Raw genomic sequence first — 20,024 nt, 5'->3', positions numbered from 1 at the left:
CGTTCCTTTTATAACGTTAAGTGAGCGAAACTTTTCACTTCAAGAGGAAAAATCCAACGTTTTGTCGCAGCGGATCGGAGTAAGATGATTTCACTTCAAGATTCTGATGATGTGCCAGCCAATTTGTTTCTCCCGCCGCTAGTCGTATTGCTCTTTCTCCCTCTGTTGGTCACAAAAAATGACTTTGCATTCTGTCAAAGTTACCATTATTATTTTTTTTTCTAAAACGCAGTTGGCGATGCAATTTCCCGCCGAAAAAAAACCCTTGCCGCAGCACAGGGTTTGAGTATCTCATTTCACATTTGCTTACACGGAAGAGCGTACGCACGGTTGGATGGTCGGTCAGTCGGACGGAAGCGACGTCATAACCAGACCAAAATTTCTCGCACTGATGGGTTTACCAAAATCTCTCAGCTATGGGGCTCCAAGGGCGCGCGCGGAGCTCTGCTATAACTGATACTGTCCCGAAGGGTTTAGGTGTACGCCATCAGCCAAGTAAACATTTTTAGCTGGAATGTGTGACCTTTCCAAAATGCCGCGTGACATTACAAACACCGACGACGCGAACTGAAAAACTGTCCAAAAGTAACCGTACTAACTCTTCGATGGCTGAACCCACAACTTCAGGTGGCTCCAGAGAAAGATCGTTGGTACCAATCTCTTAAATAACAACATCGGGAGAGATACTCGTGACTACCTGAAGGTCAAAAGACCGAAGCTTTGACACAGTAGGACCACAAGAGCCGCTGCCCTGAAGTTTAAAGTTCGCGTCCACTCGAGCATCAAAGTTATTTAGCATGTTACGCAGTAATCTTTTTACAAAAGAATAGACTAAAATAAGAACGTTGGGGACCTTTCCCGCCATGATATAAAGCGAAAAGCGATCGAACGAAGGGAAAGACTTCTCCAAATGCTTAACGTTGGCACCAAAACGATAAACTAAACACTTGCCGGATAAATGACACTTTTCCGGTATAAATGTACGGCTAAGCAAAGGAAGAAATTGTATCTTACCTTGAAATTTTGCCTACAGAAACAAAACACTTCTTCACGCAAAGAGTCACTGAAGTGAATACCCACGCTTTCAGAACTCACGTGTTTTTGGTCCTAAAAGGGGGTACTACCGATTGCATAAACCCTAAACCCTAACCCCCTATAATTCCCGGATGTTGTCACGCACTAATAAAACATATGTAAAGACCATGACTAACCAGCGGTGCAGCCAAGTGGAAAGCATAAAAATCCTATTCACATGCAAATATTTCATATATTTCTAATCAAGATAGTAGTTTTTGAATTTTCGTTTTGCTCTAAGGGAGGTGGAGTGATGGGGAGCTTTGACACACCACATTTACGTCATTTTAATTTGCCATTTTAATATGTGTTGTGGTATTTTAACTTTATAAATGATAAATAAATAAACAGATACCAAAAACTATGATGGCAATGAAATCAGACCCAAGGAACTGGACCTTCAATGACATTAGATATCTTCCGAAGATGCAAATTTTGGGTTCAAAAAAATTTGTAACACTAATTCTCTCCCCCCCCCCCGTTTCTTCTGCTACCGTGCTTCTGTCGAATGATTTTTTATTTGCCTTCATGATCATTACTCGTTTTGCAGGACCTTTAGAAACTTATGCTTTGACAAAGTCAATACGATTTTCACTCACACTCAACACGTGTTTATTTATAATGCGGTACATTTTTTATCAGCACTTTGCATTTATTAGCATTTGTCATTACTTCAGCTATGCATTACATTTATCTTTGCTTGATTATTTGCTGTAGCCGTCACAACTGAGAATCGTGGTTTTCTCTTCTTTTGCGAAGGTTTCTTGAAAAAAAAAAAAATCAATAAATGCCATCAGCATCACTTTTTGTAAAGCATTTTATCTGGACTCTTCGAGATTATTTAGATGACCAAACCACTGGACTTCTACCCCTGAACGCGCAGAGTCATGGAATCTATACCGAGCGGTGTGCCTGGATTGCTGTTCGTAGAGTTTTTTTGTTCAGAATCTTCTTCAGCTGAACTTAGAAGCATTTTAGAATCGAATAGACTTTTTGATATAAGCTCTAACATATTTAGTGATATATTGTGATTGTCCGGACATAGGAATGGATCATTTACTGAGAAAAAAAAAAAAAAAAAAATAAAGAAATAAGAGATAAAAATAATCGGGAACAGGTGTTATTTTTGAAACAAGTGCTGTAATGTAAAGAAAAATTCATAACTTCATACCGTCAAAAAACTAGAGAAATTTCTACGGGACCTCTGAAATCTCGCTGGCGATGTTCAAAACTGACATCTAAATTTCAAAAGTACCGGTCATGCAATGGCGTAGATTGACTGTAATTGCTGCCTTTATTTACGACATTAATTACCACATTACAACAGCTTTAGACCACGAAACATGAATTTCGTGGTCTTAAGTCCTGTTGCTAATTTGACTCGTTAATGACTACTATCTTAGGCAACTAGTTCATGTTGGTTTTCAGTGTCGCCAGCTAAATATAGCTCACCAATTTAAAGCAATTAGATTTTCAAAATTATTTAACAGATCTGGGGGAGAATTGGGAGAATAATACCAGGTGTTATCAAGGAAAGGTTTAGAGTGAGAAGTTTTTTTTTTATATTTTCACCATTAAGCATTCTCTGAGTGTTATCCTCGCGCTCGGTGTAATTCAGATTACTTCGTAAGTAAAAACAAACCCTGTCTCTCCTTCCACCGTTACTTGTCAATCTTTTCGAACGACTTCAAAACAAAAAATATTAATTTTGTGGCCTTGATCTGTGTTGCCTAATTTCGCTTCGTTGATGGCGAGGATATCAGTTTTCGAGACTCTCACAAGAACTCTAAGTTCGTCAAATTGTAGTTAGCCTGTTATAACTTAGATATGCAATAGCTAAACCGCGCGCAAAGTAACTGGACTTACGATCATTACGAAACTTGCGAACTAACCTTTAAGAGCAGCATTCCTTCATGTATCTTTTTCGATAGCGCTCAGCCTGCAATAATCAATTTCAACAGAGGCAGTTGATTATACATTTAACGACCGGATTCGACTTTTTCACTACACCAGCTGGTCGTCATAACGTTTCGTCGTTACTCTATTGGTTTGGACCGTGCAAAACTACCTAGACGGGAACAATTTCCAACAATGCTAATTCGAGGGATAGAAATTTTTTACATATCAAAGATAAGCTGTTTGAACCCCCCGAAATTGTTCCAAACATTGGGAAATTATTTGCCAGCCGTTTCTATGTGAAGAACTGACTAAGCACCGTATTTTAGGCACGAACTGCTCGCTGCAAGCGGCATTCCTCGTCACGTATGTATTGGGTATTGGGAAAAGGGTTACGATTTTCTATAAAGAGAAAAAAGGTTTGATTATACACTTTGAAGTAGAGGATTAGTTTAGCAATAGACACGGTCCAAAACTGCGAGAGATCAACCTGACATGGCAGCCTATATGCAAGAACCTCGGAGGATCTGTAGCGATCGAGTTGTATGTCACATGCTTTGGCTTGGTGCTGAAAAGCACCAAGTTACGGTGACTTATCAAAAAGCCTTTCTTTATTTATTTTTTTAAATATTTTAATTAAAAGTGGCGTTATTCCAAACCAAACTTAAGCACAGATCAGTAAGGTATCAAGGCGTGGTGAATACTTAACAAATGAACAAGCATTTGTTTTACTTGTTTGTATAGACTTTCGCTGGTTATGAAGAGATAATGATACAATGTAATGTTCAAGGCTTTACATTAAAATATATGTTGGTACGTACTTGTGCCATCGGCAGGCTCAAGTCTTCCTTCATTTCTTCAGCATCGCACCCTTCATTACAGCATTCCTCGTGCACCTCATGTGCGATAATGAAGTCCTCCTCAACAGTCTCTTGAACCTGAACGCACCAATGTAATTTCGTTTTGTGAAACAGAAAGTGCTTGGCCTCATTGTGGTCCAGTAGGTGGTCCGCTGCGTCTGTTTAGAAATACATGGTAATTAATGAACTATATTTAAGCAGTAAAATTTTCTCCACGCTTTTCTTCTCTTTTCTAAGCAGAAAGCTTTACTCATGTTCTCTACAACGTACTTTCCCACGTAGATCCATTTGATTTTTGATGGAAATAGTTACGCATTTTCCATGTGAATGGTAAACGAACCCTGGTTCCTCAAATGTAGACATTTCCCGCTTCATCAGGCTTAATTTCAGCATAGTTAAAGGTTTATAAGGTTTGTTTTCGCTGAATCACACTTCTTTCAGCTAATTTTATAATCTCGTAAACTAGAAAGGTCAGCACCATAAAACCGCTCAGTAGCTCACCACATTTACAGGAGCGGGTCTGAAATTGAAAACTATGCTTCAAATTTATTTGATATGTACTGTCTTCCTTTACATAAATATTAAGGACTCAAAGCAATTTTCTTTGCTAACCTTTTTTCTTGTTCATGGTCCAGCAAATATCGAATACCGCAAAAATCACCAGAATTAAGATCATCATCTTTAGTTTGGAGTCCATCAGTCCTAAAAGAAATATCAAAGCGAACCTGTAAATCTTTTGATCAGTTGCGATGAAGGAAGTTGCGAACAAGGAATAATATCATAATAATTCACAAAAACAAGCTATTTAATTAGTGACATAAACTTATGAAAGGAGGTTATCAAATGTCTTTTAATAAAGGTAAACCTTTGTCACGGCTTTCTGGAAACTTAAAGATAAGATAGTAAAGATTAGACCGAGTCTATATTGTTGGAAACCATAACTAAGTCATAAACCAAACTTGCTGAATGTCTGTTCCGCTCAGCATCTATGAAGGTTTTATAAATTAATGGTCACGCAATAAAGCATCAACGAGGCGGCTATTTCGGGGTAGTTCCCGTTTGAAACGTTAAGTATAAAGTCTTGTGTCCGATCAGTAATCCACCGAAATGACAGGTTTTTACCATAATAAATACAGCGACGACTTCAAAAATCGTTTTCCTCCTAATGAAGTTAAAAAGACGTCTCAGTTTTCTTTCTGATTCTTAATGCTTGTGATTGATCATATCAGGTTGGCAAAATGAAGGGTGTTGAGGCTATTCAACGCTACAAAACGCCGAAGAAACTATGTAAGTTTCTACAAAATTCAAAACCACGTGGAAAATTTGCATAATCTAAAGAGGGCCTGATACGAATTCAAATTGTTTGACTTCAACTAGGATTTCAACCTTCTCCCAAACTGGTGTACAGGGAAATGAGTCTAGTCGAAGACATTAACCTGACAGAAAATTAAAGAAATGTTGCTTGCGCCCTTCGATTAGAATACTCCTTTTCATAAATGAATAACTTACCTTGTTGTTCTTTTAACTCCTTCTGGTCGACAAGACAATGTACTCGGCTTACCGAAACTGATGGTTATATTTATTCGATTTATTGGTGAGCAATGGAATAATGTTTGCATTTGTGTGTCGAGATAATGTCCAATCGTTGTTTTAGTTTCTATACTTTTCCGCCTGAGGGGTTGAGTTAAGTCAATGTGTATTTAACGTTCTGTGACTGTTTCTTCTGGGAGACCAACAGGGTCTTTCTATAATGCTGTATATATCAAAGAATCTTTCATAATGTTTAAAGATATATCTCATCTACTCTTTTTGGTGAGTTCAAAATAGAAATAAAAATAGAATCGTTTGCCAAAAAATGTGTTTATGAGAGAAAAACTTCCCTTTGATGTAGTTAATGACCCCACTTTGTGCAAAGGCTGTTAAATCCGCTTAAAAAAGTTAACACCATCAGTTGAAAACGCTGCAAAATTATAATTCCACAGATTTAACTGTCCGCAACAATTAATGTCCTGTTTTGCTCTCGATACAACTTGACAGCTATCACTGAATACACGTTCCAAAGCAAATAAATGGCTGCCTACAGTAATTGTGTCAAATCTTCTCCTTTTTAGTGTAGCAGGACCAATTTTCCAAACGCCACACTTTTTGTCTCTTGTTACCAACAAAAGCTTTTTAATGCTTCCACTGGGGTGAGTTTGAGGGAAGCGAAACTTGTTTTATCACTTGAGCTACGTCCTTTGTACACGTGTAAGATCTCCTGATACTTAATAATAGAGGGTCCCGAAGGGGTAAAATGGGAACTGGGATTGACCTGTTTTTGCCATGGGAAAATGGGAGTTAGGTCACTGGGACTGGAATTTGGTCACTGGGAATGGGAAAAATATGTCAAAAATGGGAATGGGATAAATATTTTTTAACCATGACCAGGCGAGACATCACCTATTTCCTGGGATTGAGAAAAGTCAAAAAAGTGTTCAAACACTTTGTTTTTAGCATGTTTAGCCAGCGTCCGCACGTTTTATTTTCCCCGATCGATTTACGGTCAGCGATATTTGTGTACAGTGGTGCGGTGTAAAGCCAAAGGTCTACAGAGCATGCGTATTTCTATAATACAAACAACATGGCAGGAGCGACGGTGGGAGCAGAGTTGTCGTGCAAGACTCGCACTGTTGTCGTGGAAGTTAAGTACTTTTCTACTCAAAATGTTGTTATAAATACACACATAATTTGGCTCTCACGAGTATATCTTTGATTGACCGCCCTCTTTTGTAACATATGAGGGGCGGGTCTCTGAAGATTTCTTTGAGCAATGGTTGTTGCTGTATTAAATGCCAGGCTTTCATGAAGATCAGTTTTAAGTTTGGCACTTCTGGGTGTTATTGGGTTACGAAAGGCAAAATTCGTTTGTTCTCCTTTGGTTTTTGAAGGAGTGCCAGTTTCCTGTTTTCAAATTGTACTCCTGAGAGGGTCCTTTGAACAAGGTTCTCGGAATAACCTCTTTCCCGTAGGCGAAATTTACGATTTAGAATTATTTTGCTCTTCAAATATATTTTTTGAAGAGTTTGTTTCTGAGAAGTCTCAGAGCCTCGTCTTTGATGAAGCCTTTTTTGACCCCTGGTGGGTTGCACGAAGAGAAGTGCGTGTATTGAAAGAACTGAATTGCTTCTGAATCTTTCGCCTTTATAAAATGTTTGTATCCAGAAATGTCGCTTCTGTTTCTGAAATTTCAGCAGTAAATTTTATTGGGGGGTGGTGTTTGTTTGTTTGCTCAATGAACTGCATTATCTTCTCTTTGTTTAAAGTCCAGAGGAAATATGTTGTCTATATATCGTTTCCAAATGAGCGGTTTTAATGCGCTTTGGTTTAAAATCTCCGTTCCAACCTTAGCTATAAAGATATTGGCAAAGGCGACTGCTATTTTTGTACCCATGGCTGTACCATGGGTTTGTAGGGAGTGCTTCTATAGAACTGGAATGAATTTTCTTGGTGAATAAAACTTAGTGTTGGGTCGTATTTAGAAGCCGTAATTTTGTGAATGCGAAGAGAAAAGGGCTGGTATGTATAACACTGGGATTTTTTTCTGAATTCTGCTAGTGAGAATGGGATTTGAATACTGGGAAGTGGGATTTGGAAAAAAAATGGGCTGGGAAATGGGATTGGTACCCCCCTTCAGGACCCTCTGAATGGAAATTGCTCGCGCAATTCTCTCTTACATGTAATCAGATGCACCGACGATTGCAAGAATACTCTGCTAGGCGTTCTGACTTCTCTAGTTTAATGCTGCTCTTTAGCCGGAACGTCTTTGTGTGAGTAGAGGAAGTACTAGTTTGCCAAGTAGGTTGCAAGATGCATCATTACTTAAAGAGCTTTTATTTCAGTCCTTGTTGAAACTTTTCCACAGATAGTAATTACCTAGAAACGGCGAAGAAAAGATGCTTGGAAGAAGATTCAAATAAACCACGACTCTCGAAACCCACGTTTCAAGAAAGTTAAAATACGTTGAAGTGCTTACCTAACTGGTATCAAAAGTAAACTCACGTGAAAAAGACTACCTTCTTAAATCCGTTCTCTCTCCCGATTAGAGGAAATAAATTGCACAACTTCTCGATTGCACGACGAAATATTTCTTCATAGAAACTTACCTTCTTGTCCGTCCTTTCTCTTCAAACTATTCGTGATCAACGAATGGTGTAATTTCATGAAAACAAACTATTATACGAGTGATAGTTTGGAGCTATTTGGACTGATTTCAAACTAACAGCAAGGTCGTCAAATATCTTTCAATGAAGTTAAACCTCCCCTCGCGTTATCTTCAACTCCGAAAAGAGCTTCGTTTAATAGACAACCACAAATAGATGCAACTTTTATACACAAATTACCCTAGCGATACAATGCAATCGTTTGGACCACAACAAAAGGCTTCCTGTCACGTGCAACATTTTGAAGTACTTTGTTTCTATTCATAGTATTCGGGCCTTCGCTATTTCACAATCAGCATTCTAGGACCATTTTATACTGCTTTTCAAATAATTATGGGTGTCGCTCTATGATATACAACTGCTTTTTCTCATTTTTCCTTTCAACTGCTTTCACCGTCCATAATAAAACAATAAAAGCTACACATATCAATTTTAAAATGAAAATTTGGAATGTGTAATTTGTTTCCCTTAAGTTAACTGTTTCTGTTTACCTGCTAACGTTTTCACTCCTTAAATAGCTGCAGGGATCATTAATCACGAGTAATTCAGTTTGGCAAAAGTCAGTTTCTTGCTATCTATAACGCTCACAAAATTCATTATTTCAAAATATATAAGGGGTTGTCTCCTCAGGGGGTACTCCAGATTTCAAGTGACGGGGATGATCGAATGGGGGCAAAAATCAAAACCCAAAAAAAATCCCGGGACCTAAAATTAATTCCAAAAAAATCCCATGCTAAATTTCAGAGTCTCAAAAAAAATCCAGAAAGTATTAAATGATGTAACACAAAAAATAAAAACATTAGAAATTGAATCTTTGGGTTTGTTTATTCATCATAACATCTGAAGTTATCTTTTCCGCATCTGGTAGTCATTCTAACAACACTTGAGACAGCCAAGACACCCAATATTAAAACAGCCGCAAAACAAGTTTGGTTATACGTTATTCGCAGGACTACGCAGCAAGGATACTCGGGTACTACGACGAATCTTCATATTGTTTTTAATACCCCCCAAAACTCCCTACTTAAATCAAGCCACCCCAAAAAATACTTGCCAAATTTTCCTCCCAAAAAAATCCTGGAATCAAAAATTTCAAATCCAAAAATACCCTTTGATCATCCTCGTCACTTGAAATGCGGTGTACCCTCCCCTCCCCCCCCCCAAGATTGACAACTGCTTTTTCTCATTTTTCATTTTAAAAGCTTACACCGTCCATACTTAAAACATCAAAGCTACACATATCAATTTTAGAATGAATATTTGGAATGTGGAATTTGTTTCCCTTGAGTTAACTCTTTCTGTTTACCTGCTAACGTTTTTACTCCTTAACTCGCTGCAGGGATCATTAATCACGAGTAATTCAGTTTGGCAAAAGTCAGTTTCTTGCTATCTATAATGCTCACAAAATTCGTTATTTCATAAAGTATAAAGGGGTTGTCTTCCCAGAAGGGGCACTTCAGATTTCAAGTGACAGGGATGATCAAATGGGGGCAAAAATCAAAACCCAAGAAAGTCCCTGGACCAAAAAGTAACCCCCAAAAAATCGCATGCCAAATTTCCGAGCCTTAAAAAATTTCTGAAAGCATTAAATGATATAACACAAAAAATAAAAACGTTAGAAAATGAATCTTTGCGTTTGTTTATTCATCATAACATCTAAAGTTATCTTTTCCGCATCTGGTAGTCATTCTAACAACACTTGAGACAGCCAAGACACCCAATATTAAAACAACCGCAAAACAAGTTTGGTTGTACTTTATTGGGAGAACTACGCAGCAACTGATACTCGGGCACTACGACGAATCTTCATATTGTTGTGAATACCCCCCAAAACTCCCTACTTAAATCAAGCCACCCAAAAAAATACTTGACAAATTGCCCTACCTAAAAAAATCCTGGAATAAAAAATTTCATACCCAAAAAATTCCTTCGATCATTCCCCGTCACTTGAAATCCGGAGTACCCCCCGAGGGGTGGTCTCAACTACGAAGAGAAATAATACACTTCTTACGATCACTGTCTCACAGAGTAGGCTGCATCAAAACTCAAATTTGAGGCTCGTGGTTCGCTAACAATAACTACTGAGTAAATTATCAATTGAAGCACTGTTTAACACTGAACAAAGAAGGCTGAACATCAACAAGCTAACACGTTGCCTTACGATCTTTAACTATTCATGACTGACATGAAAGGATTGGTTTCTTCTCATGCGATTGACCTGAAAAACACGTTGAAAAGAAATTGAGGAACCCAGTTTCATTTGTTTTGTTTGTTTTTTTTTTCTATGAACTAATTGTTTTTAAGTGATAGTCTAGTTGTCGCCACACCATGATCCAATATCAGCATAACTTGGATATATTAAAGAGATTTAGGATCGCGTGTGTGATGCGTCTTATTTTACGGCTGCCACCACTGTCGTCTTTTTTTTTTTTTTTTTTTTCATTTTTCGTTTCAGCAACTTACAACGACAATGATTTAAACGTCAAAGCTACACATATCAATTTGAGAATGAATATTTGGAATGTGTAATTTGTTTGCCTTGAGTTAGTTTCCGCATAAAGCGTTGCTATCAAACATCAAAGCGCATCATATTATTTAAAGTACTTACTCACTATGTCCTCAGTTGAAAGGAGGGAGAAATACCCGGTTGGTTTATCAGTCTTGTAAAACGTAATGTTCAGAGTGGTTGCTAATGAATTGTGAATAACGAGTATAGCTATATCGTATACATCTCTTAATTTATTACTTTTACTTTTACTGGTACTGAAAAGGATTTAAAAATGAAAATGTGGCAAGGGTGCTAATTCTTTGAGAGCAATTATTGTCGACATCGTCTTATTTGCATCTTATGTTAGAATCGAAGAAACAACTTTACTCTTTTCAGTATGTTCAGCAACAGTTCATAATTACACATGCTTTCTTGGCGTATTTCCATCCTTCACGGTAAAGGCGTTAATCGTTCCACGAGTAATCTTGTTCCTTGCCAAGTTGCTTTTGACGCAACATTTAAAAATTCAAGCAATCAACGCGGATTAATCGGAATGCATCAGTCTTCTTCACTTCACTTGTCCCCTGGTGCCAAGATGGCGCATAGGGCCTCCATATGTGCTTTCCATGGATTCCTGTCTTGCGCTGCAGTGCACACCTCACTCCAGGACTGCCACCCTGCTTTGGACCTCTCTTTTTCTACTGTGCGCCGCCAAGTTGTGTTTGGCCGGCCTCTCTTTCTCCTTCCCTCAAGGGTCCATGTTAAGTCTGTAACACAGTCATGGTCAGGTTGTTGTCTGAGGATGTGTCCAATGAATAGCCATCTCCTTCTTCTTACCCCTTCAATCAACTTCTCCACGTTAGCCCTTTCCAGTAGATCTCTATTACTGATCTTATCTTGCCATTTAATCTTCATTATCCTTCTCAGGCATCGGTTCTGAAACATATCGATTTTCTTAGCATCACTTTCGTTTATTTTCCATGTTTCGCAACCATACATGAGAACTTGTTTGACCAATGTTTTGTATAGCCTGATCTTCGTCTTCCTCGACTCACTGCTGGAGTTTCATACTCGGTTTAGCTTCACAAACGCTCCTCTCGCTTTCCCTAGCCTAGCCTTGATGTCTTCTTCGCCACCCCCTTGTTTACATACTGTGGCGCCTAGGTAGGTAAACTTCTCTAGATCTTCCTACGCCAGACCATTCACTGTGATGGCTTCGTTATTCCTCGCATTTACTCTCATGACTTTGCACTTCCCGAAATTTACCCGAAGGCTTGTCCTTTCTGCATTCTCTACCAGCCTGTTTGTTTTTTAACTGCGCTTGTCTTTGCGTTGAGAAAATTAAAGCTATACTTCGGTAAATTTTTTTTTTATTTTGGCTTCAAAATGTTGTAGTACAAGCCTTAAAGTACACTTGATGTTTATCGTGATTTCTGCATGGATAGACAAATGTATTTTTGTTGTCTGAAGGTAAATAGTCTTAGAAAAAGTAGCAGTAAGGTTACAGGGATAAAAAGCAACACCATTCCAGATTATATCAACGCATTTTCCTTTTTTACTTATTCCAAGTTGTCGTTTGTGCAGAAAGCTTCTGTGGAAGGGGCTGCTAAATATCAGTTTTAAATTTAGCATTGTTTTCAAGTGATCCTGTTTAGTCGGTGGTGCACAGTCCAATATCTTTATATCCTTTAAATGACTACACCTGAACAGTGACTGCCATAACTTTTTTCAAACTGGTGATGGAAACTTTCCGTCCGATAAGTAGACGGAGGGTTTGTAAAGTGTCATGAAATTTTGTGGACCTCCATATTCCACGAAAGTTTCCTGTTCCCGCCGAAGAGCTTCCGAGCTAACGTGGCTCAACTTCTTTGTACCGATCCAAATTACTCTTTCCACTGATTAAACATCACCTCTTGGCATTAACGCCTAATCGTGCTACTTGCGTCCTATTTCTTTCGCAGACATTGTCTATGCAGTCCTGAACTTAAGAAGCTCTTTAAATGGAAAAAATACCGCTGTGTAACCAGGCATTTTATATGTAATATCAGCGACAAAAACCTAATAGATACCGGAAACGTTAAATATTATAATTTTATTAACATAGCCTTAAATCTTTACTTACCTCAATAAAGTTGTTTTGTTATCTTTAACTCGCAGAAAGAGCTTCGTTTGATCGACAACCACAAATAGATGCAACTTTTATATACAAATTACCCTAGCGATACAATGCAATCGTTTGAACCACAACAAAAGACTTCCTGTCACGTGCAATATTTTGAAGTACTTTGTTTCTATTTATAGTATTCGGGCCTTCGCTATTTCACAATCAGCCTTCTAGGACCATTTTATACTTCTTTTCAAATAATTATGGGTGTCACTATGATATACAACTGCTTTTTCTCTTTTTTCATTTCAAAAGCTTACACCGTCCTTAATGAAAACATCAAAGCTACAAATATCAATTTTAGAATGAATATTTGGAATGTGGAATTTGCTTGCCTTGAGTTAACTCTTTCTGTTTACCTGCTGATGTTTTTACTACTTAATTCGCTGCAGGGATCATTAATCACCAGTAATTCAGTTTGGCAAAAGTCATTTTCTTGCTATCTATTACACTTACAGCATTTATTATTTCAAAAAATATAAAGGCGTTGTCTCCCCAGGGAGATACTCCAAATTTCAAGTTACGGGGATGATCGAATGGGGGCAAAAATCAAAACTCAAAAAAAATCCCTGGACCTAAAATTAATTCCAAAAAATCCCATGCCAAATATCCAAGTCTTAAAAAAATCCAGAAAGCATTGAATGATATAACACAAAAAATAAAAACATTAGAAGTTGAATCTTTGCGTTTGTTTATTCATCATAACATCTGAAGTTATCTTTTCCGCATCTGGTAGTCATTCTAACAACACTTAAGACAGCCAAGACACCCAATATTAAAACAGCCGCAAAACAAGTTTGGTTGTACTTTATTGGCAGAACTACGCAGCAAGGATACTCGGGCACTGTTACGAATCTTTATATTGTTTTTAATACCCCCCAAAACTCCCTACTTAAATCAAGCCATCCAAAAAATACTTGCAAAATTTTCCTCCCAAAAAAAATCCTGGAATCAAAACTTTAAAACCCAAAAATATCCTTCGATCATAATCCGTCACTTAAAATGCTGTGTACCCTGCCCCCCCTCCCCCGACCAGATAGACGACTGCTTTTTCTCATTTTTCAATTCAAAAGCTTACACCATCCATAATGAAAACATCAAAGCTACACATATCAATTTTAGAATGAATATTTGGAATGTGGAATTTGTTTCCCCTTGAGTTAACTCTTTCTATTTACCTGCTAACCTTTTTTACTCCTTAATTCGCTGCAGGGATCATTAATCACGAGTAATTCAGGTTGGCAAAAATCATTTTCTTGCTATCTATAACGCTCACAAAATTTGTTATTTCAGAAAATATAAAGGGATTGTCTCCCCAGGGGGGAGGAGGGGGTACTCCAGATTTCAAGTGACGGGATGATCCAATTGGGGTAAGACTTAACACCCCAAAAATCCCTGGACCAAAATTTAACCCCAAAAAAATCCCATGCCAAATTTCCGAGCCTTAAATAATTCCAGAAAGCATCAAATGATATAACACAAAAAATAAATGGATTTTATTTCGACCAAATAAAAGCTTTTATGTCTCCCTCCCGAGTGCCTTCTCTATTAGGTTTGTCACAGGGGACAGGGGTGAGTTGGTTGTGAGACAATGGCTCATGGTTCCTCGTTTGAACCTTGGATCTTTACTAAAACAGATCACCATCGTATGATTATCACGAGACTCCCCGGACAATAACCTTTTCGCAACATCACGAGGCTTTTGGCCAAATGTTCATTCACAGCAAAAATACTTAGCCTCGCTTTCATAGTTCAGCAAAGACCCTTTTTAAGAGGGCGTATCCATTAGTTCGCCCTCTCAGTCTGCAAGCCTAAAACTTCAGATTTCAGGAAAATCAAGCAATAAATGATATAACACAAAGAATAAAAACATTAGAAAATGAATCTTTGCGTTTGTTTATTCATCATACCATCTGAAGTTATCTTTTCCGCATCTGGTAATCATTCTAACAACACTTGAGACAGCCAAGACAGCCAATATTAAAACAGCCGCAAAACTAATTTGGTTGTACTTTATTGGCAGAACTACGCAGCAAGGATATTTGGGCAGAGTCACGAATCTTCATATTGTTGTGAATACCCCCCAAAACTCCCTACTTAAATGAAGCCATCAAAAAAAAAAATACTTGCAAAATTTTCCTCCCGAAAAAAATCCTGGAATTAAAACTTTAAAACCCAAAAATATCCTTCGATCGTCCCCGTCACTTGAAATGTGGTGTACCCTCCCCCCCCCCCCCCCCGATAGACAACAGCTTTTTCTCATTTTTCATTTCAAAAGCTTACACCGTCCATAATGAAAACATCAAAGCTACACATATCAATTTTAGAATGAATATTTAGAATGTGTAAATTGTTTCCCTTGAGTTAACTCTTTCTGTTTACCTGGCGCATAGGGCCTCCACATGTGCTTTCCATCGATTCCTGTCTTGCGCTGCAGTGCACACCTCACTCCAGGACTGCCACCCTGCTTTGGACCTCTCTTTTTCTACTGTGCGCCGCCAAGTTGTGTTTGGCCGGCCTCTCTTGCTACTTCCCTCTAGGGTCCATGATAAGTCTGTAACACAGTCATTGTGAGGTTGTTGTCTGAGGATGTGTCCAATGAATACCCATCTCCTTCTTCTTACCCCTTCAATCAAACTCTCCACGTTAGCCCTTTCCAGTAGTTCTCTAAATATTACTGATCTTATTTTGCCATTTAATCTTCATTATCCTTCTCAGGCATCGGTTCTGAAACATATCGATTTTCTTAGCATCACTTTCGTTCATTTTCCATGTTTCGCAACAATACATGAGAACTGGTTTGACCAATGTTTTGTATAGCCTGATCTTCGTCTTCCTCGACACGCTGCTTGAGTTCCATGCTCGGTTTAGCTTCACAAACGCCCCTCTCCCTTTCCCTAGCCTAGCCTTGATGTCTTCTTCACCACCCCCTTGTTTACATACTGTGGCGCCTAGGTAGGTAAACTTCTCTAGATCTTCCAACGCCTGACCATTCACTGTGATGGCTTCGTTATTCCTCGCATTTACTCTCATGACTTTGCACTTCCCGAGATTTACCCGAAGGCCTGTCCTTTCTGCATTCTCTACCAGCCTGTTTGTTTTTTAACTGCGCTTGTCTTTGCGTTGAGAAAATTAAAGCTATACTTCGGTAAAAAGTTTTTTTTTTATTTTGGCTTAAAAATGTTGTAGTACAAGCCTTAAAGTACACTTGATGTTTATCGTGATTTCTGCATGTATAGACAAATGTACTTTTTTTGTCTGAAGGTAAATAGTCTTTAAAAAAGTAGGAGTAAGGTTACAGGGATAAAAAGCAACACAATTCCAGATTATATCAACGCATTTTTCCTTTTTACTTATTCCAAGTTGTCGTTTGTGCAGAAAGCTTCTATGGAAGGGGCTGCTAAATAAATCAGTTTTCCATGCAGCATTGTTTTCAAGTGATCCTGTTTAGTCGGTGGTGCACAGTCTATATCTTTATATCTTTTAAATGACTACACCTGAACAGTGACTGCCATAACTTTTTTCAAACTGGTGATGGAAACTTTCCGCCCGATAAGTAGACGTAGGGTTTGTAAAGTGTCATGAAATATTGTGGACCCGCATATTCCACGAAAGTTTCCTGTTCCCACCAAAAAGCTTCCGAGCTAACGTGGCTCAACTTTTTTGTACTGACTCAAATTACTCTTTCCAGTGATTGACAACATTACATCCTAGCATTAACGCCTAATCGTACTACTTGCGTCCTATTTCTTTCGCAGACATTGTCTGTGCAGTCCATACCGCTGTCGAACTAAGCATTTTATATGTAATATCAGCGACAAAAACCTAATAGATACCGCAAACGTTAAATACTATAATTTTATTAACATAGCCTTAAATCTTTACTTACCTCAATAAAGTTGTTTTGTTATCTTTAACTCGCAGAAAGAGCTTCGTTTGATCGACAACCATAAATGAATGCAACTTTTATATACCAATTACCCTAGCGATACAATGCAATCGTTTGAACCACAGCAAAAGACTTCCTGTCACGTGCAATATTTTGAAGTACTTTGCTTCTATTTATAGTATTCGGGCCTTCGCTATTTCACAATCAGCATTCTAGGACCATTTTATACTGCTTTTCAAATAATTATGAGTGTCACTATGATATACAACCGACTTTTTCTCTTTTTTCATTTCAAAAGCTTACACCGTCCATAATGAAAACATCAAAGCTACACATATCAATTTTAGAATGAATATTTAGAATGTGTCATTTGTTTCCCTTGAGTTAACTCTTTCTGTTTACCTGCTAACGTTTTTACTCCTTAATTCAAGTGACGGGGATGATCAAATGGGGGCAAAAATCAAAACCCAAAAAATCCCTGGACCAAATATTAACCCCATAAAAATCCCATGCCAAATTTCAGAGCCTTAAAAAAATCCAGAAAGCATTAAATGAGATAACACAAAAAAAAAACCATTAGAAATTTAATCTTTGCGTTTGTTTATTCGTCATAACATCTGAATTTATCTTTTCCGCATCTGGTAGTCATTCTAACAATACTTGAGATAGCCAAGACACCCAGTATTAAAACAGCCGTAAAACAAGTTTGGTTATACTTTATTCGTAGAACTACGCAGCAAGGATACTCGGGTACTACGACGAATCTTCATATTGTTTTTAATACCCCCTAAAACTCCCTACCTAAATCAAGCCACCCAAAAAGCTACTTGCCAAATTTTCCTCCCAAAAAAATCCTGGAATCAAAAATTTCAAACCCGAAAATATCGTTCGATCATCCTCGTCACTTGAAATGCGGTGTACCCCCCCCCCCCTCCTCCCAGATGGACAACTGCTTTTTTTCATTTTTCATTTCAAAAGCTTTCACCATCCATAATTAAAACGTCAAAGCTACACATGTCAATTTTAGAATGAATATTTGGAATATGTAATTTGTTTCCCTTGAGTTAAATGTTTCTGTTTACCTGCTAACTGACGTGGTTACTCCTTTATTCGCTGCAGGGATCATTAATCACGAGTAATTCAGTTTGGAAAAAGTCAGTTTCTTGCTATCTATAACGCTCACAACATTCGTTATTTCTAAAAATATAAAGGGGTTGTCTCAACTACGAAGAGAAATAATACACTTCTTACGATCACTGTCTCACAGAGTAGGCTGCATCAAAACTCAAATGTGGGGCTCATGGTTGGCTAACAATAACTAAGTTAATTATCAATTGAAGCACTGTTTAACACTTAACAAAGAAGGTGGAACAACACACTTACACGTTGCCTTACGATTTTTAACTATTCATGACTGACATGATAGCAGTCAATGTTATTGAGAATTGCGTTCTTCTCATGCGATTGAGCTGAAAAACACGTTGAAAAGAAATTGAGGAATCCAGTTTTATTCTGTTTTTTTTTTTCCATGAACTAATTACTTTTAAGTAATAGTTTGGTTGTCGTCACTTCATGATCCAATATCAGCATAACTTGGATATATTAGAGAAATTTAGGATCGTGTGCATTAGGAAAGACAAAGATAGATACGCCTTATCACTTTACGGGTGTCACTATGATACATAACTGTCTTTTTTTTTGTTTTGCTCATTTCTCGCTTCAACAACTTATAACGTCAATAATTTAAACGTCAAATCTACACATATCAATTTGAGAATGAACATTTGGAATGTGTTATTTGTTTCCTTTGAGTTAACTCTTCCTATTCACGGGTAATTCAGTTTGGCAAAAGTCAGTTTCCTGCTATCTGTAATGCGCAATCCATTTGTAATTTGAAAGAAAAAATAAGGCTTGTCTTAACTACGAAGAGAAATAATACTCTTCTTACGATGAATGTCTGACAACGGCGTAGGCTGCATCAAAACTGTCATTTCAGGCTTATGGTTTTCTTAACAATAACTAAATTGTCAACTACCACTGTTTAACAACTAACATCAAAGATTCTATTCACACCAGTTCATTCCAAACTGGAATCTTACCAACTTACCATACCAACTTAAAGTTACTGATTCATGTTCTTAATTGTCAGTTTGTGCAAAAGCTTTGCTATCAAACATCAAAGCGTATCATATTATTTAATGCACTTACTCACTGTGTCCTCAGTTGAAAGGAGGGAGAAATACCCCGTTAGTTTATTGTCTTTTAAAACGTGTTAGATGATAAAAATTGTCAATGATGAAAAAATATTTACAACACAATTATTTGGGGTTAAAATAGTTAAAGGAATTTTATTTGGGGTTGGGACTTATTACAAATTATATTTCGGTTTGGGAAATATCACAGAAAAAGATCAGTTGACTCATTTCCGTCATTATGCAGCTCTCTAGAGATAATACCTTGTAATTCGACTTAAGTTGTTCTTAATATGTGATTAACGTATAAATTCTCCTGTCATGAATTTGGTAAGAGCAACTGTTCGTTTCTGCGTGAACACTTTTAATCGTAAAGATATTTTCAATTAAGTTTCCTACAAATGATAACATCTTGTTGCCTTACTTTGATGAGTTTTTGCTCAATTTGACCTTTTATCGGTTCTTTCCAGGAAATAGCTATTGCTCTTATTTTTAATCATTTTTAGTAGAGTTTCTCGAGTTCTTTTACCCAATTCATGGTAGTTGATGTTCATTTTAAAGATAAGGATATCGAAATCATAATATCTCTAATTTTAAGGTGTTTTTGAAAGTAAACACTGTGGTCTTAGGGTGATTATGAATATAATTAAATATTCATTGTTGTAATCCTGTTATCAACCACGTACTGAATATATAATTTGAACTCTAGATTTTGTTGACCACGTTTTAATTTAATTTATGGAAACGTTTCGCAATTATTTTCGATGAAGAAGGCACCTTCAACGAATCGACTACTTGTACAATTTTTAAACAACAACTTTTACTGTTTTTCAGATTATCTTTGTGAAATCTTACTGTATAACTCTCAACTTTGTAATTTTTATATTGGTCTCCCTGTTTTATTTTGACTAGGCAACCCAAGCTTCATGGTGATCTCTCACTAGAAAAACGTTTATAGCTTAGTTAACATATCGAAGACATGGATGCAAATAAGCTCCTTTCAGCCAATCATAGAAGGCTTGCGTAAGATTTAATTTGCGTTGAGCAGGTGGTTGTTAAGCCAGTATAAAAATAGGTGTTATCTAGTTAAGGGCAGAATTGAGTGTAAAGCAGTAATGAGCTGACTTCGTACAAGCGCAATTAAGTTTAAGAAGAGTCACTGAAGAAGGTGTTGAAGTGAACCCAGCTAATTCCCCGGAATAGGTTCTTTCAACAGTAGAGAAACCACGTAACAGAGTTAGCTGTACTGAGGAAAATAAACA

The 20,024-nt window shown here is 37.5% G+C and overlaps 1 protein-coding gene across 5 annotated transcripts; it reads right to left on the bottom strand.

Moving 5' to 3' along the window:
- Window positions 1-1,662: 1,662 nt before the first annotated feature.
- Window positions 1,663-16,642, bottom strand: LOC146456897 (uncharacterized). Of its 5 annotated transcripts, XM_085092555.1 has the most exons (6): window positions 16,571-16,621; window positions 12,640-12,775; window positions 4,443-4,532; window positions 3,792-3,988; window positions 2,967-3,013; window positions 1,663-1,837 (listed from the first exon to the last, which is right to left on the bottom strand). In XM_085092555.1, the coding sequence occupies exons 3-5, from the start codon at window positions 4,525-4,527 to the stop codon at window positions 2,969-2,971; spliced, it is 327 nt and encodes a 108-aa protein (XP_084948681.1). In that variant the 5' UTR covers window positions 4,528-4,532; window positions 12,640-12,775; window positions 16,571-16,621; the 3' UTR covers window positions 1,663-1,837; window positions 2,967-2,968. The 5 variants fall into 5 exon arrangements, with proteins under 5 accessions (XP_084948681.1, XP_084948682.1, XP_084948680.1 ...); XM_085092556.1 differs by lacking the exon at window positions 12,640-12,775 and having other exon boundaries at window positions 16,571-16,642; XM_085092554.1 differs by lacking the exon at window positions 16,571-16,621 and having other exon boundaries at window positions 12,640-12,788.
- Window positions 16,643-20,024: the final 3,382 nt, after the last annotated feature.

This window comes from Pavona decussata, unplaced genomic scaffold (genome assembly GCF_977016875.1).
Source record: "Pavona decussata unplaced genomic scaffold, jaPavDecu1.1 SCAFFOLD_253, whole genome shotgun sequence".
In the NCBI taxonomy this organism is placed as follows: Eukaryota; Metazoa; Cnidaria; class Anthozoa; order Scleractinia; family Agariciidae; genus Pavona; species Pavona decussata.
This window is presented reverse-complemented; position numbering and strand designations above follow the sequence as displayed.